General features: G+C 36.0%; 1 protein-coding gene across 1 annotated transcript; it reads right to left on the bottom strand.

Moving 5' to 3' along the window:
* Positions 1 to 384: 384 nt before the first annotated feature.
* On the bottom strand, positions 385 to 26,305 carry LOC135156118 (transcription factor COE3-like). The gene is made up of 4 exons (XM_064107423.1): positions 22,390 to 26,305; positions 16,341 to 16,497; positions 8,175 to 8,238; positions 385 to 1,562 (listed from the first exon to the last, which is right to left on the bottom strand). Exons 1-4 carry the CDS (start codon positions 22,521 to 22,523, stop codon positions 1,501 to 1,503), a joined length of 417 nt encoding a protein of 138 aa, XP_063963493.1. The 5' UTR covers positions 22,524 to 26,305; the 3' UTR covers positions 385 to 1,500.

Genomic DNA, 26,305 nt, shown 5'->3' with positions numbered 1-26,305 from the left:
GCGGCTACATTTCTAATTAAGTCGGTGAATTTGGCAAAAGAGCCGTTGCACCCCCATATAACGTGACCCCGTTAATCAATTAACCCTTTCCCATACGAAAGATAACTCTTCAGTTTAACATGTGATGGAATATTACTTCGATGTGCACAGCTTACTCCATTTGAGAATATATCTATAAATAACAAAGCAGTGATATGTCATTGTTCATTTTCAGAAATCAAGAAAATGATTTAGGAATTCTTTAAAAAGTTATTTGTTAATATAATGACATAATCTACCCTAAAGTGTATATACATAATTGTAATTAAGTTGGTTTTGAAACTGTGATAATCCTCTACAAGCGGAACAGTTCGATTGGATTTTGTTTTGTTTTTGTTCTTTTTTACTTTACATTTTTAATAAAGTGGGCCAAGCTCGGCTAACACTTGTGCTACATGTATTTTCTGGCGGCATGTACCATTGTTTGTTCCAATCTCGAACTTGTTGCCAACCTTTTATATTCGAGGACTATAAACAATTCGAGTTTGTTTAAAGGAATATGATCAAAGTTTTTCAATACAGGCAAGACACTTGTTCTCTAGATAACCTCTTATGAGACAAAAAAATCTGGTATCTTAAGACAAAGAAAAGACAAGATGGAGTTCTTTCATCATCTCATCTAGCAGGTCCACCATTATGGACAAGATCCATGATGAAAGAGACTATAGATTGTCGGACAAAAGTTTTACCAGCTTCGCTTAATATTTGTTAAAAGCTACTGAAATCCTTGAAACTGATTGGCCCAGAGCGAGTTAGTCAGAGAAAAATTCACTGACAAGATGCTTGGTGGAAGACTCCCCTGGACAATAACTGCCACCGACTCCACCAAGATGCTGGTATTAAATTTGGAATATGAAACAGGTGGCGATGGGGATCACTTTCATTGGCATTTTAAGTGACTTCAATCCAATTTCCCCCTCTTTGTGCCATCTAATCGATGCGAAGAAGCTAACAATGGGATGAGACATGTAAATACACCCGACTTTTTTTGTACTGCAGTCCAGCAACACGAGATAATATTATACACCCATGATATAGGAAAGAAGAAGTTGTATAGGCTCACATCGCTTTCGATGCGGTTTCATCTTTCTAGAAATGTCTTTATCATTTATGCTTCCATATATGATTTTTAATTCATCACTAACGTTCAATGTCCGTCGAATACACATGAGACTACGTAACGGGGCATTGCAAGAAACTTATGTTCCATTCCTAATCACGCATATTAGATCCAACATTATACCCCTTTCTCTTGGTCACGGGCAAATTATAGTTGATTTGCGTTCGTTTGCAAGTTTACTTTCTTGCAATAACCCTTTTCCATTGATTGAGTTTGATTTGCAATGAAAGGTAAACGCATGTTCATTGCGACACCCCAAAGGCAAAAAAAGCTGGATATTGGAGTGATTTAATATAAATCTATACAACTAGCGATTGAGATTTGATTTTTTTTTTTTGATATCATACCTGTTTAGTCATGGAGTCGATAAGTCGCACATATAGATCCTGCTCAGTTCGTACTCCTGGAGATTAAAGAAAATAACAAAAATATGAATTAAAATAAGGAACACAGCTTCATCGATAAAATGGTGTCATGTTGTAAAGATTCAGTTAGAAGTTAATTATTACTTAAACTCAGAAACGGGTTAGATTCAATGATAAAAGTAGGAAATTATATAATGTCCAAGTGGTTTGTAAATGCAGTGGTGTAATGAGAAAGAAAAATAGCTCTTTAAAACGAAAATCTAATTTTTAGATAGTGACTTTATATTCTGATAGAATATCGTAATTCGCCCTGTTTTCTTATCATTGTCATTCTTTGCTTCTTCCTTTTAATTTCTGTTCTTGCCCTTGGATTTTTTTTGGGTCGGGTGAAGTGCCCTAAAGCCCCCCCCCCCCCCCCCACGGCCCGGGCCACTGTCGTAGTGTACCCCCAATCAATAATATACACATGAGTATTATTCATGGTTTCTCTGAACTGAAACAAATAAATAATAACGGTTGATGATTGATTATTCCAACTTTCTAATTGTCACCTTCCTCTTCAAATAATACGGATTCGTTTTATTTCTAAAGCACATGATGAGTCCAGAATAGTTCATAACAATCTTGACAATGCATTTCACGAATTTACAACAAAATATAAACACGTGAACTTAATAACTACCTGCAGATTTCAGTTATTTCCCGTTTGCTCTTTTGATGTGTGTATGACCTTCTTCTGACTTAAATACTGTCCTACATTAACAGTTGGGTTCACGGATGCCCCAACCCCCCCCCCCCGTCCTTGCCATTACAATTTCTAAACATTTCCATTACAAGAACAGTAGAAGTGTATGTTGACGTCGTAGGAAAGGGCGAGTGTGGGTGGGAGGGTGTGAGAGCCTACGTACGTGTCTTCATTCCGAAATTTCGTTTTCTTTTTTCATTCCCTTTTTATTTTTTTTTTAGAAGAGGATATGAAGCGTGTATAAATCCAACAGAAGCCCTCATCCTATTGAAGTTAGCCCGAGCGCGGTGAGTTGAATTATTTGTAACCTCACCTCAGGGACCGTGTAATGAAGTTCCGCAAAGGGGTTATACGCGCTAGTGCTACAGACTGAACAGAACATCGACAGAAAATAAGTTAACACATCAAGTGATGTGCTTGAGTTTTTTTTTCTATTTAAACACAATAATTTCCTTGATTTGTTTAACCTCTGGTTATACGCGATGATTTCAACAGACACCTGTGTATGTAAATTATCCTGTTCAACGTTAATATCACTTCACTCAATGCAAAGGTTTATTGACACCATAGAAGGCTACAGATTTAACAATATTTTGATCCAGTGCTGTTTCAACACACGAATGATTATACGTACGTATAGTTAACACAATCATGCAAATGGTATATTCGTACGCACACACTCGAATTAAACTTGTGTAAAATCATAAAACGATTTCAGAACTTTATAATCAAATATTGTTTTAGTCAGGGTCTCTTCCTCATCACATTCCTTTCTTTTCACTTGCTTAATGGGCCTAAAACTTTCCTCAGTTTTCATTTAAATTAAAATACATTACTAATGTTACATGGTTCTGGCTACTTCCTTCTAAAAAAAAGGAATAGGAATCTTATCAGAAGTATATTTAGGGATCACGATCGTTCTCCATTTCGTCGCCTGTAGACAGCTATCGGGCGATGATTATCCATTGATTTTTGTTGTGTTGCAACGGTCAAACCACCGTGCATGCGTGCTCGTATAGGAAGTTCGGCATGCAGGGGAGTTGACGCGTGACCCGAAGAAGCCCCAGTCTTCGATTTTTCTTCTTCCTCTATATCTCCTCACCTTCTAATCCTGTTTAAGGTAGTAGATTGCCTGTACCAAGTCTCTTGTTCCTACTATTGTTTGTTCTATTGATTTGACAAAGCGACTGATAATAATCTTATTAGGTCGTCACAAAACCGTCTCGCTTGTCAAGTTTAGATGGCGATTATCGAAATCTCAATCCTTCCGTGCGAATACCTCTCGCCAAACACCTTTTTTGAAATTCTAATAGTGTAAAGGTGTTTTATTTTCCAGGGCTAATTTTCTCTTTGTCAATAATCTTTAAAAAGCCATTTGTTATGAATACGAATAAAGTAACAAAAATAACAATAATAATATTGATGGTGATGATAATAATAATAATTATTATAATAACAATAATAATAATAACAGTAATTATAATAATAATATTAATAATAATAATACCACTCTAATACTTTTGGAAGGTTTCTTTTCAATTCGTTATATTTTTCATGGACCCTCGCTCCTTATTGTTCAACATTTTCTGACTCAAACCGATCTGTTCAACAATCAAAATTAACTACGTACGTGCACAAGTGGAAAATACGGGAGCCAATCAACTTCCATTGTAATCGGTATAAGATAAAAGATATGATTGCTTCAGAGGTGCTTTTTATCATTCCTCTCTCAATAATTGTGATCGAGGTGAGAGTAAGGAGGTAAATGAAATTTTCAGACGTGAACCCGATTAAGAAAGTTCATCATCAGCTCGGGCTTAATGCAGACTTTACCATGCTGATATGCAATCTAGTTGGTGTCAAATATCTTTTTGCTGCGGAGCTGCGAAAGTTTGCACTTGAAATTGACGGAAAGCTTGTCCTATCATACACCTACACCAACCAATCACATACACCGCTATGTCATTATACATCAGAAAACACTATTTCATGCGCTCATTCAGGCATCTGTGTTGAAATTGGGGCATGTGTAAGCTTGAACAACTCGAAATCATATGAACGGGACTAGGCAGCTTTACAAATGAGTATATTCGTCTGTACTCCGATTTCTTTACAATTATCAAAAACTGATTTCTCAATTCTCCCCTCCCTTTTCTTGCTCATGAGTATAGGTCTTCAACAATCAACAATGTCTCGGAGTTTTCTCGGCTAAACCAATAGTAGCTGGGGAAAGAGAGCAAAATTATGAATAACTCGTTTACTTTCTGTCGTATTGAGTACGCTGAGTGCTTTGCACTGCGAGCGGTTATGTCAACTGAGAAAGGCGTTTGAACTACGCCAGAGCGTGTTAAGATTCGTGTATTCAATGGTCGGCAACTAGCGGGCCCCTTCAAAGAGCGGTATGCACAAAGGCCTCACGAATCTTTCTTTTAATTTGTATAAATGCCAGATGATATACCCAAATTCAACCCCTTAACTTTTAAAGTAATCAGAAAGTTTGTCTTCCTTAACTATTATCACGTCAAACAATTTTTATATGATAAAAAAAGTATGTTTCTATCTACACCGGATGAATGTAATACTTGCGTCTGCAACGGTAAACATATTAGATTGCCTGATTTGTTTGTCGTGGGCAATATAAAGAGATAATAAACTTTTTCATATGTGTATTCTATGATAAAGAAAGCGGGAATATCCAAACTCATACCATTCTGTATTCCAACGATGACACCTGTGTTGTCAGCTTACAAAGAACTTTAGTTCATCAAGTTCATGAAAAGCAGGCTCGGTGCATACCTTCCGAAACGGCATGCACTAGATTTCATCTTAATTTATTGACCATTTAACCTTTATCGCCTTTCCAGAAAAAAAAAGTTTATAGACATATTCATGGGGGATGAATGTTTTCTTCATATAAAAATGGCACCAATCTGGTACAATTATTTAGTATGTGAACATGAGATAAAGTTTGCCATCTGTTGTTTGATCTGATTGGTGCTTAGCCTATTGAAGGTAAAACGGTCTATATAAATTTACTGTCGATTAAACAACTCTACGTTAAAACAGTTGAATGAAATACTGTAACATATCTGGACAGACCGCAAACCAACATGCAACATACAACTGCACTATTCTAAATGGCGCCACAATAAATATTGTACAAATGTCGTGCAGAATTGCATCTGTGCATGGTGGTTTACGAAAAGGCATAACGAAACCGGTTCTACATGAAGTACTAGTTGCATTCAACGAAATGTTCTACCAACAACCTAAATCATCATAATCTGTCGTCTCGAGAAGATTTTATTTTGAACCAAGAACACGTGAAAACAATGCAGTATGAGATGGTCCACCGCGGCGCCACACACACATCAAAACGGTACGCACTTTGCGCACTGCAAGTTGGTGCTTATGTTATACCAACACTTAGAGCGTTAGACGTTGAGCCTCAGCAAGGTCCTCATTTCATTAACTATTGATTATCGTTCTATCTGTCCCCTCTAATGAATTAGCTCCCTACAATGTCTGGACATCTAGTAATCTCATGAATTAACGGTTGTGGTCTGGGGCCCAGGCGGAAGAGTATGTTACAGTCGTGAAGTGCAAGGGATCCCGTGTTGGCCCGTATATTCTGAAATCGGGTTTAATTTCAACTCTGGTCTCAAATGCAAATAGCAAATTGTAACGTAAATATCTATATCTAACAGTACTTATTTACTTCACCAGCTCATTTTAAACACAAATCATTGAATACTGTCTGGAAAATGGAACAATAAGCATGATAAGTAAAGAATTGTTTTTCTTCACCATCATCTGGAAACTGGACAGCTTTAGTTACAACATAAATTGTACACAAAATCGTATTTGTGGATATATATATATATATATATATATATATATATATATATATATATATATATATAAATGTATGTATATAAATGTATAATTTTGAAGAGTTTTACCAGACAATAATAATAATCTATGTCGATAGTACACTGTATAAAATAATTGGTAGAATTTTAGAATTTTTACTACCACGAGGGTCATTATGTGTCCAACCAATTTTGGGCAGTATTTTACCCAATGCGGGAAGCATTTTGTCCAGTAAGGTTAAAAAGCAAGCAGCAATTACTTTAGAATGGGCAAAATTTTCATCACACTGGATAAATAAAAATGCCCCCCCCCCCCCCCAAAAAAAAAAAAAAAAAAAAAAAAAAAACCAATATTGGACACATAATTACCCTCATGGAGCACTATTACCCAATATTTTTCTTTAGAGAGTAAATAGAATAACGTCTTTAAACTTTGATGTCGATTATCAGGATGATCAATTCTTTTATATAAGTCTTGAAAATTAGAAAAAATAATAATATGAGAGTGCAGCGTGGTGAGAAAATTTACGGTGGCCTTAAAAAAGCAGTGGAATTGGTTTTCTCCAATTCTTCGTCGTGTAGCCGGAGAGCGGCAATGTGCGCACTTCAACACGTATTGAATACCCTTCCACGGCGTATATAGCTGTATTCTAATCTCATTTTGAAGCTCGCTTTTTCTCGACCCTTTCTCTACCAAATTGAATCATAAGCCGTTGCAAGCTGCCCGGAGTTTATTGGATTGTCAGAACGACCTTAAAATCGTCCTAACCAACCTCTCCTTTTTCTGCCTTTTTTCACCATCATCCTCTTTCCCCATCTTCTTTTTCCCGAGCGAAGTCTTTATTTCCGAGATGCTGTTCGATTTATTTTCTTTCTCGCGCGCATTTTACTCTTGAGCGCGTGAAACGATGGATTTAATCGCGAGATTTAAACCTTAATCGGGGCATAAGAGGTGAGCGAATATATGTAAAACTAAGGGATGGTAGGGTAGAGAGATAGGGAGAGAGGAAGAGAGAGGTGTTTGGTGTAGCGTTCAGAAATCAGCGTTGTTATAATCGTATATAATAAGTGACAGGGCGCACTTTCAAGTTCAAACAACGGAGGGTAATAGGTTCACAGTGCTTTAAAGTGAATAAGCGCAAATGCCTCAAATTTTCCATTCATTGATTGCCATTTTGATTACCTCATTCGATTTTTGTTAATATCTTACTCATATAAATACATATTGATAAGAATATTGAATACACATATTGTGAGGTGTAGGCCTATACCTGTATACTCTCAGGAACTATAATTTTCTAGCGGTGTTATTCATTTATATGTGTTTCTTTCTTCTGGTTTGCTTTGTTGGGTCTTGATACAAAATTTTAGATGAGCAATTCAACATTTTAAAGAAAAAACAATGCCAGCATAATTGATAGGTATTTTTTTGCAAAACTTTCACTCTTCAATCGGCCACATTACACGAATGGGTGATTGATTGATTGATTGACTGATTTTCTTTTGCCATGCACTCCGACAAAATTTAGAATGTAAACCAAAGTATGATAAAGAGATATGGAAAAAGATAATATCCACTGAATCATCATTCAACATTACGTGCACTGCATGAAGCCTATTCAGCAGCGACAATATTCTCCCCGGGCTCAAACCAATGTAATTACAACAGCAACAACGCCCCCCCTAACTATCTAGACCCATTACATTACATACATTGACAGAGAATTTAAAAGGGTGAATTGTTTTGTTGTTTTTTTTAGATTTTTTTGTTGCCCTACCAAAACTACGATGGGAATCGAACCTCAAACTTTACATTTGAGGGCCAAGAGCATAAACCGCTGGACCACTGTTTTCATTTCCTTAGCTTATAGGTTCTATATGTATCTTACATGTCTTATCAGACATCTTTTCAATGGCATTACTGACAATCCATAATTATGGAAGAAGCATGCTTTAAAAGGTGCCCAGTAATGTGAGTCAGTAATGTGAGGAATAAAATGAAATAAATTCATTCGAATTGAGAAGTGACTTACCATTGTGATATAAGAGTTGTATACGGTAATGAATGCCATTGTTAGTCTTTGTGTTATCCGGCTCCTGCAAAGTAGAAATAAATATGTAAACAAATATTCAATATAATATATGAATGAATCGGTATTTACAGACCTGGAAGAAACATTACGATTTGACGTTCAAATAACGATATTGAGAAGGTTTGCGATTACTGATCAGGAAATGAAATTCTTCTTAACACTATCTATATAGCGAACTTGATTGATACATTTGTACACTATTCTTTCCATTTCTTAGACACATTGCAAATGCAAAGCATTAAACATAAATAAATATATTCTTAATGGAATGACAGGACATTTAGAATGCTTTATTCCTAGATTGATAAGTGATGCCACTTTCAAGAAAGTCACTTTATTGGTTATGGACGAAAGAATGCGAACAATAAATTATTTATTATTTCATAGGTGACCTTTCCCCCCATGTGTCAAAAATGCTGAATAAACAATGATTTTGACTTTTCACAATTTTGTTTGATAACTGATGAATATTTTTTGTCTCATTTTTCCAAAATGAGACGGTTTCTGAATTCCAGATTTCTTTTCTTTTTATCAGATTTTCAACGTTTTCAATTTTTAATTTTTTCCCATTTTCCCCCTTCTTTTTTCCTCCTTTGATTAATAATCGACTTTCCCCGCCAATTCTCGCAAGGCTCACATTCCAAATCATTTCCATCCGAGACGACAGAGTGTGAGTGAGACTGTAAATATGAAGTGGGCGGGAAAATTTTATCGATATTTCAGAGGTATGTGTACCTTCAGCTGGGTTGTAACCCGCCAGCCTTCCGGCCCCATATTACACGCTCCCAATACGAGGCATAATATTGTTCGAAAATGCGTGGTTAAATCCGACGCTGGCCGCATGCCCGCACGCCATCGGAGCGCGGAAGATCGAACGCCCCGGCGCGTCGGCGGTGAAGTTTATAGAGTCGGACATGTCTGCGTTGTACTCTTGCCTACGGGCATGAACACCGGCTACATTACATCACAGCAATCGCTTGGGGCGTTCTTTCCTGAAAATCATCTCTCTCCCCCATTCCTGTCTTCTTCTTTTTTGTCTTTCCCCTTCATGAAATCCACTATCTGTCCACTTATGTCTCTATTACTGTCCTCTCTTCTTCATTTATTATAAGAAAGGCACACAGACAGACAATCACAGCCTAGAGCCAGGGGCAAGTAAAATATGAAAAAGAACAATTGCCTGTCTTATCTTGTTAGGTGTTGTGTGTTTGGCGTTCTCTCTCATTTTCACATCCATTTGGTGATGATGAATTGTTTGATACTCAATATTTTTTAATGAATATAAAAATATATAAAAAGGCAATTAATATAGAATACTTATATGAGGAAAATCGTAATAATTATATAGGGTAGTAATTATAGAGAAATAATTAAATAATTATATATAACAAACAATTTCTTCAAGATTTTGATATAACAACTAAATTGAGACCCCATTAGTATGGAAATTTGTATCATTATCTTGATTTCATATAACCATGATAAGCTGGAATATTAAAAACAATGTAATAGTTTCGTCCATATAAGCCAACTATTACATAACTATAATACACCAAATCAATAAAATTAATAAATGCATTAACAAAGATGCTATACAAAAGTCAAGATGCCTTGCAAGTTACATTTTTTCAATAATTAATATTAGTTTGCATGTATTTTTTTTCCACAATATTTTGCTGTTTTTAATATGTATTTCATTCAAGAAACGTAGAATAACATAATACGAATTGAATCGCACTAAATATAAGGTTACAAAATGTGTGACATCTTTACAAACAGTAAATGAAAAGGGACAAGTTAGTGTTTTGTGACTTCATTTCTATGGTCATAGAAAATCAATATTATAGCCACAACGCTTCACATTGAGTCTTTCTGAAAGAATGACCTATCAAAACAATTTACAAAACGGGCATTTTCTTGGAATAAAAGGGAAGGGGCTTCCTCAGAATCTTAATGGAATCCACTCACCAGTTTAATTCATCGCCCAACCTCTCTCCCCATCTCCCGCACACACACACACACACACCCTCCCACACATACATACACTCCTCTCTATCTCTCCCCTCTCTCTCTCCCTCTCTTCATAAAGAGACAAGCTTTTTTAATGGTGTGATATATATAGGATAAAACCCCTACATCTCATTGGAAGCTACAGAAAGTAAGAATACACGAACATCGGCGGCTAATGCCTCGGGTTGCCGATTATAATTCAACTACCTAGTATAATAGATTTGTATCACTATTGTTCCAAAGCGAGTACGGTATATATCAGTGCCCGAGATCGAGATAAGCTCTTAACGCAACGCCATCTCTTGTACATGTGTAAAACCTATTTCATTCCAATGCGACAGACATGGCGTGTTACGAAGACAAACAGAACTGCACGGCCATGCACAACATTCATTCGAATTACCAGTTACAATAATGTAATTGATTAATCTATGTATGATATTTTTGTTGGTTTGCTAGACCTTCGTCACTTCGTGCGTATTTCTGTTCATTTTTTACATTTTAACTATAATGTAATATAAATGTTGCACCTCCCAGTATCATTTGTACATGTGTGAGGGTGTGTGTGAGGGTGAGTGGGAGTGTGTGTGAGTTGCTTGTATGTGTTTGTGTTTACATTACTAAACTATTCTCAACACATAAATTCCATCTAATTAACAAAAGGTATTTCACTTAAAATATATTTAGTAATAGCATGACCAATAATTATTAAGTGGCGCCTCTCTTTGGTAATTTAAAATATACTTTAATAAGCATTTGTAACTTATTTTAAAAAAATCAGCTTTCACTTAAACCATCTTTTTTATGGTTCTGACTTTGCCGTCGCCACTTATTTATTTGAACAGTTCCATTGTACAAAATTTGAATATCATCAATATTCATGGAGTAACGAGAGGTGTTTCACTTAAACGATCTTTTATGAATTCTGTTAATGATTAGTGTCGTCACTTACCTTGATCGGCACGGTTTTCACCGAGCTAAAATCGATAACAATCAATTTAAAAAGATAAACACTCCCTGTGTAAATGAATGGATACGAAGATCTATACTACATCGGATAATATTGAGAAGCTATCTTTCTAGTTGGCATAAATTTGGAGTATATATCTTTTTACACTATTACATGGAGGTGCCGTGCCCGAGTGGTCTAAGGCGCCTGGCTATACATATAAAGTCCGGGGTTCGATCCCCGGCCGCAGAACCTATGCCCGTGAGCAAAGCATTTAATGTACAATGCTCTTTTATCCTGCTTTCAAATAAATGGAAATGCTATATGCATTATTGGTAACTTGATGTGCACTTGTTTAAAAAAAAATCTCTATCAATATAAGAATGTATAATATATAACCTTGGAGAGAGTAAAAGAACAATAAGTTTAAACAATAATTCATTTGTGATTATGAGTTTGACAACCACAAGATTAATTTATTTTCTGTAGTGGTGTTTTTCCCTTAATTTAACTTCATTGTGTATATATAAAAACTAATATGATATACATGGCGTTTTAGCAACATAATACATTTTCAATCATCTTTTTTTTATTTTACTAAATTGGTATTATAATCATTGGTAACGTTTCTACTATACTCCAACATACCTTCAAAATATTATCATAGCTGCTTTCGTGTAATATTCCTAGTACAGATTCATCCCGTGCACCTCTGTGCATATTGGCGCCATAATCATGTAAATGATATGTGATTAGAGTTGATTTCAATCACTAACCCACGGGGGGCGTTCCAATTTTTCATTCAATTAGCCATAGGGGTTAGATACTGATCCTGAGCCAGATAGGAGATGATTTCCACCACACACACACCCACACACACAAAACACAGATATCGCCGTCTTTTATATACAAACACATGCGCAAAACGCACACGCGCACATGAACGCACACTAATCATACGCACACACACTTCATGCACCTATACAGTTAATACTACGCTTTCATCCTAAGCCTAGTCATATTGTTTTCTCTGTGTCTGTTTTTCATAAATCACAAACTGGCAAGCTTTGCTATTTCACATTCCAAAAACAGCTTTAATTAAAAGTTCTATCTTTCTTTTTTACTCATTAATCGAAATTATAATTAGGATTTAATTTTGTTAATAATTTTGCTCCCTTCATTTCGTCATCTAATCAAGTCAAATTTACAATCAAGAAAGTAATTTCTGGGACACAAATTAAATCAAATTAACAATAAGAGACTCCAAGATAAATAGCATTATGTTGGATCTTTAAAATGATAGTTCAGATTTTTTTATACATTTTATATAAAAAAATATTTAAAAAAAAATATTCATAACGTCAAAATGTCAATTCTATGATTAAATATTCATAATGTCAAAATCCAAAACTCACTTTATTTCTTAGATTATGAGATTTCTTAAACAAATTTCGATGACAACAATCTTTTGAGTATTATAATAAAAAAATTTGTTTCATTTTACCCGATTCAAAAATAGTGAATTCAAGAAGGGTGAATGTTTTTCGTTGATGTAAGTGTATGCTTAACTCAATTGAGCCCCACCTTATTTGATTTATGGAAAACCTGTTGTTTCTTTGTAAAAACAAATTACATAGAATCAACTGAAAGGAACAAAATAACAACAATATTGGTCTACTTATTATGTTATTATTTATCTTGTATTCTACTCTGTTCAAGGTCATATACATCTTTCCAATCCAAAATTCAAATTCTACTAACCCTTAGCACTCTGCCCCGTTCGCAAAAATGGCTATTTTGTTATTTTCATTTGCATTCAAATTCAAATGAGAAGCATTCTCCGAAGCCTTGTCTGGCGACGTAGGAGGTCAAAAGGGGAAAGCTGTGTGCTTCTCGACTAAGGAGTCTACCAGGTACCCCCCCCCCCCTCCTCCTCCTCCTCTCAAATGCTTCTCTTTAGGGATGGAAAAACATCTGATTAAATCAACATTCTCGGTATTTAACGAAGTCATCGCAACTTTAAAAACAATTTTGTTATTTGTCAAAAGATTAATAAGTTTATATTTATATTTAATTTTGTACAGATATTTTCACGCAGCACTGCAGCGAACCTGTAAATGATTTTATTTTTATTTTCTCTTCGCAAACAATATAAGTTATGACTTGAGTTGATTTAAGGATACTTAACTATAGTATAGTTAAGTTCACTCAATACGTTGGCAATATTAAAACTTTACAAGTTATACCTCTTTGTAAATAAGTATTGGAATAAACACAAAAAATATGTTTACAATTAATATTGTATTTCATCATTATGTATATAATAATCCCCTGTTACATTTTCTATAATTTTGTTCATCGGGTACTCAACCGTAATTGTTTTGCGTAAAAAAAGTATGAAAAATTGCATTCTTAAGAACTAATTTTTAAAGGGTGGTTTATCAATTACGTGACAAAAATGAACTAGAGTAACTGGAAGATTAATATTGTTTACTTAAGATATTCAGAGGCCATTCTCGGCAATACACGCACATCGTCATTCGCGGAGGACTAGCAAAGTCATCGGTTGAACAAGCGTTAAGTCTGAAATAAATTAATTCTGTCATATTCCCGTTCGCTCGCCACTCATTAAGTATCCCGTCTGAAAATGGTGATTATCATGTGTAATTCGGTGCTCATCACTCAAATGGATTTAAAGGGATAATGAGACGGCAAATAAAGGATACGGGAGCAGCGATGGGAAAATAATATTTGGCTCAGCGATAAAAGAAAGCTAAGTACCGGTAAATATCCTTACAATAACTCACAACGTATATAGGCTCTGATGACTAACACAGGAATGTAAATATTGAATGTTTAAAAACAATTTTTGTAAGACTCTCAAAAAGGAAGGTATCCTGATGACAATGTAAATTCGAAATATTTTTTGAAATTATAAGAAATGAGATGTTAATAATTTTGAGTATCAACTTGACATCGATGCTGAGGAGCTGTTTATCAATAAACATTACATTTTGAAGAGTTTACATCATACTAACTTAAAAATTTCCTCCCCCCCCCCCCCATACTTCTATTTAAGAAGTAAAATCGGTAGTACTGGTATAAGACGTTACCAAAATATAACTTTGTTGCTATTTTTGTTGTCATTTTAGACGCAATCTAATCTTATACAAGCGACATAATGCTATTTCACACAAAATAGTGACTTAATCATCATGGATCTCATTGCATCGTCGTGGAAACAGATATAAGAAACACCTTTACACTTTTGCTTTGTAAGGTTGAATAAACGATACAAATGATGAAGAAATAATGAAGATTAAATATGTCATTTCTCTTTGGACACTTGTGTTTACAACAAAAAACTACATGAGAACGGAAACAAGATTCACATTAAAAAGTCTTAGGCAGACTCATCACCATAACTCAACTTTTCCATGTTTTCATCTCAAACTGACAATCACCAACCAGTCGCCATCAACGCATGTATTATTTCTTTAAAATAAGGAAGAATATAGATACCAAAAGTGATCTCGAAATTAATTTGGTCCCAATAATGGCGCATTAAACGTGTTCAAGGTTTCGAGGAACAATCGGGGGAGTAGCAGAAATAGTACTTACACACCCAAATAGGTACCAAACATTACCAATGAGGAACATTAGTATCAAACTATCTCCCATTATTCAGTGAGTTAACGAGTCTAGTGATTTATAGCTTAATTTCAACTTAACAACGATATAGATGAACGCTCCGTGACTTTGAATAACAGGAAGGACTCGAACACAATCTCCTTTATTTCGAAAATCAAACATCTTGGTCAGAGGTTTATTTTCACCTTCCCGTGAGTTTGTTCCTAGAGGTCTGGGCCACATTACCTATTAATATCTTTATTCATTTTTAATGTAATTGTCCAATTTATTTCAACATTTTTCCGAATATTCTTTATTTTCTCGACTGGAATAATGTTAAAATGTAAAAAAATATTTAGTTTAGTTCATATTATACAATCCTGGCTTCTTGTCAGTTACAGTTCCTATTTTTTCCTTTCCTCATGTAAACGTATTTTTATTCAAAGTTTATGCATTACTATTTATTTATATGGCATTACTTGGTGAAGCTACATGCACATCACTTGTGCTAGTATGTTTTTAAAAATATTGACATGAGAAATTTGAAGAAAAAAAAAACGATCTAAAATCGGAAAATATAGATCGAGAAGTTTTAGCCATTTGTTGCCGACATCGACATTTTGATTGCAGTAGAATGAGTCGATAACATGTGAAAGTTTTATAACAATAATTCTTCTTTGAAAAATTAAAAATCTTCATGTTTTATGATAATTCATAAGTGTAATCATAAGTGTAGTATTCGGTTCCCACCTCTTTGCTCTTCTCAACCCTTCCTCACTTGGTCCATCCAACTGTTTAAGGCGAGCCATAGCACTATGCTCGAGCAAAGGCCTAGTATAGGTATCCACATGGCATCAAGGATTATGTCTTAAAATAATACAACCGACCATTCATACCGGTACAAAAGTCTGTGATCGATAGACCCATATAAAACTTTCTTTACTCGCGCTGATCAATAAATATTTACGGTAGCAAAGAACTGTTTCGATTGCTGACATTTTTATCCTTTTCATAAGCCGTCAAACCACCAAATATTTTTTTACGTTTAGAGCTCAATTCATTGTTGTCGTGCGAGGTTAATTTTTGTTGTGTACAATTATTATTATTGTTTGTAATAATGAACGATGTCATCTATCACTACATAATTTTAGTTTACTTATTTAGTATCATTCAATTCAACATCAAATTAATATAACTATCGTTACTTTTAAGAATTTATGATTTAATTTATCATGCTAATGAATAAACGATTCTACTGTGTCTCATTATAGGCTTATACACAATCTTAAACATCCATTTATATAATCTCGTATTGTATCAATCATCATATCAATCATCATAGAGCAAAAAGAAAACATTACAAATGCCTTCGTCAATCTCTCTGTGATTGCATGTTTCTTTTAAAATTTTCTCCGGCCATAATGGCCTAATCACCATATTATATAAGTAGAACAAGATATGATTTCGTAATAAACTATGATGATAAAATATTAAAATATTATATTGTGAAAACCTACCCTGTCTTTTTCGATAAAGTCGACAAATGCTGTCCTTTCGACCTCGATGGGTTGACCGGCTCTGTCGTAAAGGGCGATGACGAAATGGAAGAAATTACTCTTTCGTAAATTACTTGGAGGTTGCTTTTCGAAGTGAGCACGGGCCATCCCACACGAACTGTTAAATTAAACAAATATTGAATAAACATGAGGTTAAGACGATGGAAATTGGTATCCAAAATATTGTCACATTTTATTAAATTGTTATCATGTTTATGAATAAAGTTTAATATTTAAGAGTGTCTAACGAACACTATGCTGATTTTACGAAACATACAACTCCCGAAAAAGATGAGCGATTCAGCCGGGTCATCATGAATATTTATAATTGTCTATTTTAAGAAGAAAGGGAATCCAAGTATATCCCGAGCACTTAACCTCAAAAGATGAAAACAAAATTATGGTTAATATCATGAAATACCGCGATCATCACTTATCATCATCAGCGAAAATGAAATGCATCCCTCCTTATCAGCTAAAAGCGAGAAAGGAAAAAAAGATTCTTCTGCCTTCTGGTCTGCTAAGGATACCTTAGATGATCGTCAATATAATGTTACCAAAATGGTTGAGATAAGCGTGCTAAGAGGCTAGAGAGTATACAGATTCAAGAGGATATTCAGAGGGCACTTCATACGTTAATCTGGGTAATGATTCTGATAATAATCACACGATCTTGTAATGACAAAGACTTAAATAATATTCGTAAAAGACCAGAGGGAACGGTTATTACATTCCAATTCATGTCAGAACATATTAAAACATGTAGGCTTATGTCAAGTTAGGCTATCGGGGTATAAAAGCGAGATGAATTAAAGGGAAATAAATACAGATTTTCTTTTTTTTTCAACACTCAAAGAGCATCGTAAAAAAATTGTTACTTTTGGATTTTGCAAATGATATAAACTAGTAACTACTAAACATTTTAATAACGTATACCATTTAACTTTTATGTTTACTATAAAATGAATATCAGGTATAGTCCTACATCAGAGTAGTAACATTTGGTGTTGAACTATAACAAAATTTCGTTAATACCTGCGATGGAAAATACTGACCTAATTATTTCATAAATTTGAATATGAATAAAGGTGTGCTTAATGATACAAGCATGGCTAAGGGAATGATACGAGCAAAAGTCCAAATATAAGGGAATTGTTCCATTTACTCTCATTTTACTTTTTGTGGATACAAAAATCATAGCTTCCGACAATCAATTATAAATACAACGACATGCACTGAAAACCCTATTAGATATGGTAGACTGGTATATATATTTTGGTTTCAATACTCGGCGGTTTTCACATAAGTGCTGTAGTATAGAATTGCTTGAATGATTACCACCCCCACCCTATCAAATCACCACCAGACTGTTGGACCTACTCCCGTTTTAACCAACATACACCTGATTATAATTCTGAATTCATTACTATGAATTAGGTCTAATATAAATGACCAAGCTATATGAGGCGATATGCTTTATATTAGTTGAAATGACAGAAACTAAAGTCACAAACTTTTACATGAAACTTTATTTCGGAACGATGTATGTAGGCCTATACAACAGAGGTGCTATGATGATACGTGTATGTATATAGGATTTTTTTTTCTAATTCAAACCGTCATTAATGAAGAATTGCTTGTAAATATTTAATACAGTATGTGAGCGAATTCAATGTCAAGTTTCGGACGCACAGGGGACCGGTGAGGAGCTTAAGCAATGGGGCTCGGTCCCGGGCCCGTAATACGAGAAGGGTGCCTTCTCTCTCTGGATCAACAACAACGCGTTGGAAATCGCCTAACATCATGGCCAAGATATGTTCAGGTATCAAAAATAAATTTCACTTACACTCATTTTCATACTGGTCTAAATAAGTATTCATTCTCATATGGATTACAAAATAAAACACAGTTCACTGTCTTTGCATATTAAATGAGGTTTATATGCATTAGTATATACCGGGTTATTGTTAGTGAGATATGGTCTGTTTAATGCTCCCGTGCGTTCATACCATAATATATGATTTTACACAAGGGGGAGACGGAATTGACTAGATTCTATATACAGCTCTTTAAAACGGAATTGTAGTGGTACACGGGGGGGGGGGGGGTAGGGGTAGGCCCCCAAATCAAAAACACAACAAAGGCATTTGAATCGTTAGTGAAAATACTGAGTAAATTCTAGTTCAATTGTCGGGCGATTTGCTCTCTGCCAAAAGCGCAAATATCGGTAGTTTGAAGAGTGATGTGAAAAAGTAAACAGTGAGTAAAGGAATCTGGGTTATGGACATATTTATCAGGCATCCTGATGACTGGTTTGTGCTAAAACCAATCATTGCCCTCTATAAATCAACATAGTATAGTATATACCAATCATTCATGTTTGAATCATTCATTTTTTTCATGCTAGAGAGACCTGATACACAGTATATCGTCCATAATTCATTACAGTATTTAAGCTATTTCTTTGTTTAAATATAAATAAACATTATTGCATAGGCCTATGATTCAATTGCTTAATATAATTGCTAGAATCGTTTTGATTTATTTCAATTGCGTTTCTATCGATTTTGGCTACCAAAACTGTACATACAATTTTCTCATATCATAATCTAAAGAGACAAGGTGTAATAGATCTGCAAAATCATGGCTTTACAAAAAGGAATGACTTTTTAAAAATGCCAATGTAGTATTAACATTTATTCATTTTTTTATGTACGGCCTATAAATAATTCAAGTACATTGTCTTCATGTTTTTCTTTCCTTAAAATAATTGGTCACCATAATTAAACTCTAAATATGGTTCACAAAAGACTGAACATATAAATATTGTTTGCTATTTCAAAGGCTTTTATTTTTATCATTTAGCTAGTCATGCTGGTCTGGTTGCGCTGTTAAATTGTTTTGTATTTCAATTATTCAATTAAGTACGATTTTGTAGTGAACCACTTCTCTCAATAGAAAAAACTTTCATTCCACAAGTGATTCAATCTTATCGTCTTTCATCTACGATTATACTACTCACCAAAATAAATATTACAGAGGAAAAGGAATGGCATTCACCGATCGATACCGGATATTGGCCGATAGAAATCCGCGGAAGGGAACTCGTAAAATAAAAACTCCACTGTGCAAAATCTGGTCGTATTCAAACAGGTCACTGTCTCGTTTCATACCAACACACGAGTAATATTTTAATCTTTTTACTCGCTGGTGATATCTATTGACACTATTCCAAGTTAATGAGAATTAACGAATAATCATCGGAATCGCCTGTTACTTGTAATACTAAGAAGTGGTCTGATCACAATCAATCTCTTGCCATACGATAGTCATTCGATTGCGCCAGATCACGATCCACTTATTTACCCTGGTCGTCTGCGCTTTTTGAACTCTTCCTTTTCCCGCGTAAAACTATTTTTCCTCCATCCTACGACGTCGAGATAGCCGTGTAGACATTCACGAGTATTATATTGGGTGTACTCTCAAGCGCTATTCAAAATGGAAGAAATCTAGCCTATGTTCGACAGTCACCTGGGTATCGATGCTTTGATTAATATGGAACCCTTGACGTGGGTTTCTCTATTCTCATCTATCACGCGAGCTCTCGGCTATTCCATCTCGACAGCCCAGAGCGAACGATGCTGTTTAGTATATAGTCGTACTATCACATAGGCACATCGGGCAATATTATTGACTATGGCACCGCCTGACGCATTGTAATGCAATAGAGAATGGAGCAAGTAGGCCTACGGTGAGCTATGACTGCCTCTTTGCTATAAGATACCGATGGGGCACTGGACAGCAATTAGGGTTCGCTAATTTTAAAGAATTACAAATGTTAATCCGCCTGCATTACCACCCCCCCCCCCTCAATCAGCCGACCGGAATGTAATGCTACGCTGTACTTGATAACGATGCGACAACTACATCCAACACGTTAATTTTTCATTACATCGGGATCTGGGGTAGTTTCGAAATGCATATTTAAGAAAAAAAGTTGTTTGTCATTTTGGTTTGTTTTCTCCGATCTTCTGGTCGGAGGAGCTCCCCTGTACCTCATTGCTCTTTGTTTCGAACTCGTTAGGCAGTTGAGCTATAAATCTCTCCGACCTAAACAGGTGGATTTTTAATGTTACGAATGTGTTTGTTTCGGGCCTTTGACAGACCGTGTAGAGTCCATCCGGAAATATCGGCGTTTTCAACCGAAAATAAAAACCAACGTAAACTACGAGGAGGGATGTGGATAAGTAAAATGAATGGGGTGCTATCGCCTTGCCCTCGAGTTCTAAGAGTTTTCGCCTTGACTGGATAAAAATCCAATAAAGAAAAATACCTAGTCCCTCACCCTCTTTCCTCCATTGTGTCAGAATATATTAGCATTCGCTCTATTCATTATAAATTCGATTTTTGCCGTTTCAACTTTCATGGTATTCGAGTATGGGGCCCCAAGTGGTAAACTGCGCATATAATAGACCTACAACCATTAACAGCATTCCTTACACATGCATGTTGGTTGGGTAAAAAGATACCAAATATTTTGTAAATTCTACGCAATGTTGCGTTGAAATTTACCCTTAAACCAGGCATTTTAGCCCAATATGGGGTTTAAAAAAACCCAGTAAACATGCATGTTCCCTTTCTACTCAATATTGGGTAACATTTTACTCAGTGTTTTTAGAGTGTATCACGTCCATGTTTCTATGATTTTAACATTGAAGTTTATCTTTCAATACGGTTATGTATCTCGTGTCATAATTATGAATAATAAAAGAAGTTGCTTTAAAAATTCGGATTATCAGAATATAAAAACCCTCTACATTTCCATCAGAACAGTTTAAAAAGCGAGTGGTATTCAACTGCAGGAGCATCTGCCGGCGCTGTGAATATTCAATGAATGATCGTAAAACTGATACTAATTCATTAGGGAATATTGTGGGTTTATTTATCATTTTCTCTTGGAAATGAAAGATCATGCATCCAACATCCCGTTGGGATGTGTTACCGTAATTATCATACAACTTTTTACCCGTACAAAATTTACATTCATAATTTTATGGCCTCCTAGTCTATTTTTATGCAGAATGTATGTTTAAATATAGCGATTTTTTCCAATCTTCAATGTTTGTGCACATATTACAGAGTATAGTATTGTACTTCTAAAAACAATCAAACGCGCAATTGGTTTTGAACAACCCCAAAACGAATAAGAAAAGTAGGAGCAAGTTCGTTATAATTAATTTCAAAGATAATAGCTTATTCTGGAGGGAATAAACAGCACAAAGTTTTAAAAGACAAGGAATATGTGTACTCGTATTATAGTACACAAAATAGTGATGGTATAGAAGTGGTCTTAAGTCATGTAAGTTTTGTGATAATGATTATGAATTATTTATATAAATGGTGGTAGAGTTATGGTCTGAAAAATATTTGAATTTTTTTCTTTCAAACTGTAGCTTTAAATCCCCAAGTCATAAAAGTAAAATGAAAGCCTTCATAATATTTGTAGAATTATTATGTACTAAAATTTACAAGAAAAAACGTATGTTTCACACTGAAAATAAGATTAAATTCTGATTATGGTGAACATATCATATCTTCTAGGTTAGTGAAATGTTGTTCACTGGTATCAGAGGCCTACAATATTAGACATGATATGATAGACAGTATGTCACAGATTGGCTATTCGTTTGAATATAAATACCATACTATCACCGCAAAAAGTAAGACCATTATAGTACCGGTATGCGTTATGCGTTATATAACTATACACTACGGCATTACAAACAAATCGTGCAGATAGCAATTTCTATTTACCGGCAGAAATGAGATTGCTGATATATAAAAACCCTGACATTATTACAACTGGTTCATGATAACCCCTAAAATACATACGAGTTTTAACAGGACAGCTGTAAACATAGTAAAAAAAACTGTGAGGATGACGGTTTGATAATCTTAAAGGGGGAAATGCAAAAGTTTTGTTATTTTAAAGAATGAAATGGAAATTTACCTGGCACTTTGATCGACCATGGTTGGCTGCATCCAGCCGGCTCTGACGGCAGCCGATCCGACCTGCGCCGTGATTATTGGTTCCTCTTTGAGGTTGGTCGAACCCCTGGTGAGTGAATCCTGGATTCCGAACATGTGTTTATCAAAACAGAGTATCTCCCGATCAAGCCACGATCACCAAAACAAGTCCAGGTTTAAAACGTATAGTGTTCCTTTAAAAGTGGAAACAAATATAGAAGAGAACGGATAAGGCAAGCAGAAAATCGCTAGTTTATCAGAAAGAGATGGTAGCTGAGGGAGTTGGTGATTATTATTCTGAGCAATTAATGCCGAGTGGTTTTGGTTGAAAAGAAGATGATGAAGCGAGAAGCGCTAGTGTCTGCTCCCCGATGTGTCGTTTACTGTATCAGCAATTGGGTCTGCGGGGAGATGCGGGGGTACGGCGGCCTTTTGGCTCGGTGAACCGCGGGCGTGGTGAGAGGTGAGCGTTTGGAGAGTTGGATGCGCCCTGGTACGTTCGCTGAAGCTGGCTTCGCTTGAAGTGGGTCCGTACGGGATGCTTACAAGCTAGCATGCGGTCTCGAGCGGGCTGCTCAGGGAGACTCCACGGCCACTTGTCGGCTGTCTGATTACTGGCTCATGGGACGAGCGGTCTGTTGCTTCATCGTACAGATTGGTTTAAGCGATGAAGTGAGAAGTAAAGAGGAAAAAACCCAGATTGAGAGAAGATTTGCCTCTGAAACAGGCGGCTGGGTTAAAAGTCGCGGTGGTTTAGAGTGTCGGCAATTGATATATTCTCTCCGCAAAGTTCTGTTGGGTAATCTGAATTCAGAACCGGTGCCTTATCAACTCGCTGGCGTTCAGCCTCTATCTGCTCTCAATAATAAAACCTGTTCAGAACCATCGACAACCAATGGATGGTCTGGAAAGAAAACTGACTAGGGAGAAAGAAAGTACTATATAAATGATCGTCGGCTGTGATGGGTATTTTGGGTACAGGTATTGGAATCGCCACTGTCAATGTGTTTCTGTCATTGTCAAAGGTATATGTTTAGCCTGATCAGATGATGCGGGAGATATTCTGCGGTGTCTGGCTCGCTGGATAGCCAACAGTTCACGTGCAAGGATAACGGTACCGGTGAGTGTTACCTAAGCCCAACTACCCTGACTTCTGCTTCTCCCTGATCTCCCGGGGTTCCCTTTTGTTCCCGTCAAGTGCCCGCTGCTGAGCTGGCAATCGTCCCTCTGGAACTCCACTCCCCAGGGGATGCACGCCCGGCGCATCCCTCCTTTCTTCCCCGATACACACAGCGTGCACAGCGGCCCCTCACTGCCCCCACACGAAGCCTCATCAGCATATCAAGCTCCGCCCAATTCTGCCTTATTTGGCATAATAGCAAATAGCATGCGCGGAATCTCAATGGAACCAATCGGGCGCGCGTAATCCATGCTCACTTATTTTGTTCAAGATTCTCCTCCCTCTTTCTCTCTCTCCCTCTCTCCTCCTTATCCTCTTTCTATCTTCTATCTACACCCCCTTTCTCTCTGGGATATATTTTTCAACACGAATTAGCAAGTTACATATCCCCCTGCTTTCCCCCCCAAATCTCTAAACAGTTCCTTGCTCATCAACCAGTACAAATTTCATTCGAGTCAGAGCTTCCAGGCGACTCTGCATTTAAACATCATTCCAATACAGAAAAGTCCGTGAAACATTCAAGACAAAACATCTTATCGCACTTGTTTATCCCGCAATGTTTAAATACACATATTATTTGACATTTTAGCCGACGAGAGAAATAATATATCTGAATCTAAATTTTAATCTTATATGCCTTAAGTTTGACTTGGCGTTAGAATGACAAATGATATTGACAGATACAGGCATTTAATTTCCATCAATGTTATTGTATTTTTAATTATATTCTTTTATTGTTCAGAGTTTTATTTTTGCTAAAATCATATAACACAATAATCCATCAAAATGGCTTTAATTATTTATAAAAAAACACTTTCCAAACTAAAAATTAGAAAGAAAACTCATTTACTCAGTTTGCCAAGCCGGCTTTTATGGCATCAGTTGTATTATTTACTTAAATTTCAGCCCGCCTTCTCGGACGCCGTTCACAATATAAATCAAAACGAAGACAAACTTTTTAGTGAGCCCGTTAAACATTTGCAAAGCTATAATCAGACCATCAGCACCATTTTCATCGCATTCCCTTTCTTCTTTTTTCTCTCATTTTACCGAATATGTTTCCCTTTGCAGCCGCTTGGACAAACCCCCTCTTTTTCTGCCCTAATTTACTACTGAATAACTATCTAGGCCATATTTGCCCAAGAAAGTACTATAAGGTCGCTGTAAGTAATAGAATTCTGCGCTGGCTCGGCGGTGTGTGTACGCGGGGCATGCGGGGTGTCGACCGGGATGTAAGCTTCTCAGCCAGCCTCAATCTTGCCTAACTCTATTGTGTCTACAGCGAACTGTTAGTGAATGTTAGAGAAATGCTTGTTATATTTTTTTGGTGAAAACCCCTTACGACTTAATAGACACAACTGAATAATATTAACTGTTGATATGGATTTATTTATTTTAGCATATCCAAAAATATATTTCTGGTGCTATCTGACATTCGTGCATGTAGGCCTCTAGGAAATAAAACTTAATTTGAACAAGTTACTGTTAGCCTAATTTCAACAATGATGTGCAAAGCATGAAATGATTAAATGAAATTATAAAAAATGAAGATAATAATTTTCTCTCTCTCCCCCTCTTGTCTTGTCTTTTATTCTGTAATCCTTTGACCGAATATTATTCATGCGCCGTGATAATAAGATATTTTTGTCTTCGCAATATCATGTTAGGGCCTAATGTTTTTTTTGTGTGTGTGAATCATCTCTAGAGTCCAAGTAAACGGACCGTGAAAATCAAAATATTTTGAATTGTTTCTTATTTCAATTCAACAAAGTGAAGTTGAATTGATATTGATAACGTGTAAATGTTGCAACAATAAATGAGTCAAGCTAGTTAATCAACGCGCAGGCAACTTTCTCTACCGCCGACATCAAGGAAGTATTATAAAAATTAAAAAACAGCTGATATTTAATCATAATATTTACAGAAAGAAATGAAGCAATTTGCCATTTCAATTCATTGGTTATTTTCCTAACGTAGGCAATGCATTTTAAGTATGAAAAAGATAGTATTCCTTCACCATTTTTCAGTATCTGATAAAGCAATAGGTATAGCGAAGTAAAACGTGAATGAAATTTTCTGCATTTCTATCGTCTATCCTCTTCAAATAAAATTGGAAGATTGAATGAATAAAAAGGGATCCCTCGCCTCACCCTATTCAGTTTCGCAACATGAGATTTATTCGGACGTTGCTATATAGCCCACTCCGTTCATTCTTTCCCGCCATTTCTAAGCTCTCTTCAATTTCAGCTTCGTCTTCGTGATCGTATATAAGAGCTCCGTCCCATTCCCGCCGTTTGACAACAAGAAAATTTGCTTCGGTCACATCAACCAAGCGGACACAAACTCGACCGTTTGTATTGTCTGTGGAAATAACGTGGTAGAGTTGGTCGGTCTGGAATAGGTTTCGCCGATGTGACCGAGGGCATAAAGGAATAAGAAGGGAGAGAAGAAGAAGATAACTGTGTTGGTGTAAGTGGAGCCGTGAACCCTTTGAAAGATGGTGGGAGCGAGAATGTTTAGAGTTTAGTATTTCACGGGCTCTTCTCGGCTAGGTGTGCTTTTATCTAATTATGCCAATTTCATATTTAGGCCGAGCGATGAAAAAAGCCAGGGATCCAAGCGAATGGGATAGAAAATAATGACGGGACATGGAGTCGGAGGGTTTTAACCCCGAAGTGAGAGAGGCGCTGTGTAAATACTAAAACGGGATGTAAAGATG

This window comes from Lytechinus pictus, chromosome 12, assembly GCF_037042905.1.
Source record: "Lytechinus pictus isolate F3 Inbred chromosome 12, Lp3.0, whole genome shotgun sequence".
Taxonomy (NCBI): domain Eukaryota; kingdom Metazoa; phylum Echinodermata; class Echinoidea; order Temnopleuroida; family Toxopneustidae; genus Lytechinus; species Lytechinus pictus.
The sequence above is the reverse complement of the archived record's forward strand: the minus strand, read 5'-3'. Positions and strand labels throughout refer to the sequence as shown.

What these genes read in the sequence shown, in the direction of transcription:
- LOC135156118 (XM_064107423.1), bottom strand. Translation starts at nt 22,523, where the DNA reads ATGTTCGGAATCCAGGATTCACTCACCAGGGGTTCGACCAACCTCAAA. An exon ending in ATGGTCGATCAAAGTGCCAG is followed by an intron (nt 16,498 to 22,389) that starts GTAAATTTCCAT and finishes TTAATTTAACAG; the next exon opens with TTCGTGTGGGATGGCCCGTG. An exon ending in ACAACTCTTATATCACAATG is followed by an intron (nt 1,563 to 8,174) that starts GTAAGTCACTTC and finishes TTTAATCTCCAG; the next exon opens with GAGTACGAACTGAGCAGGAT.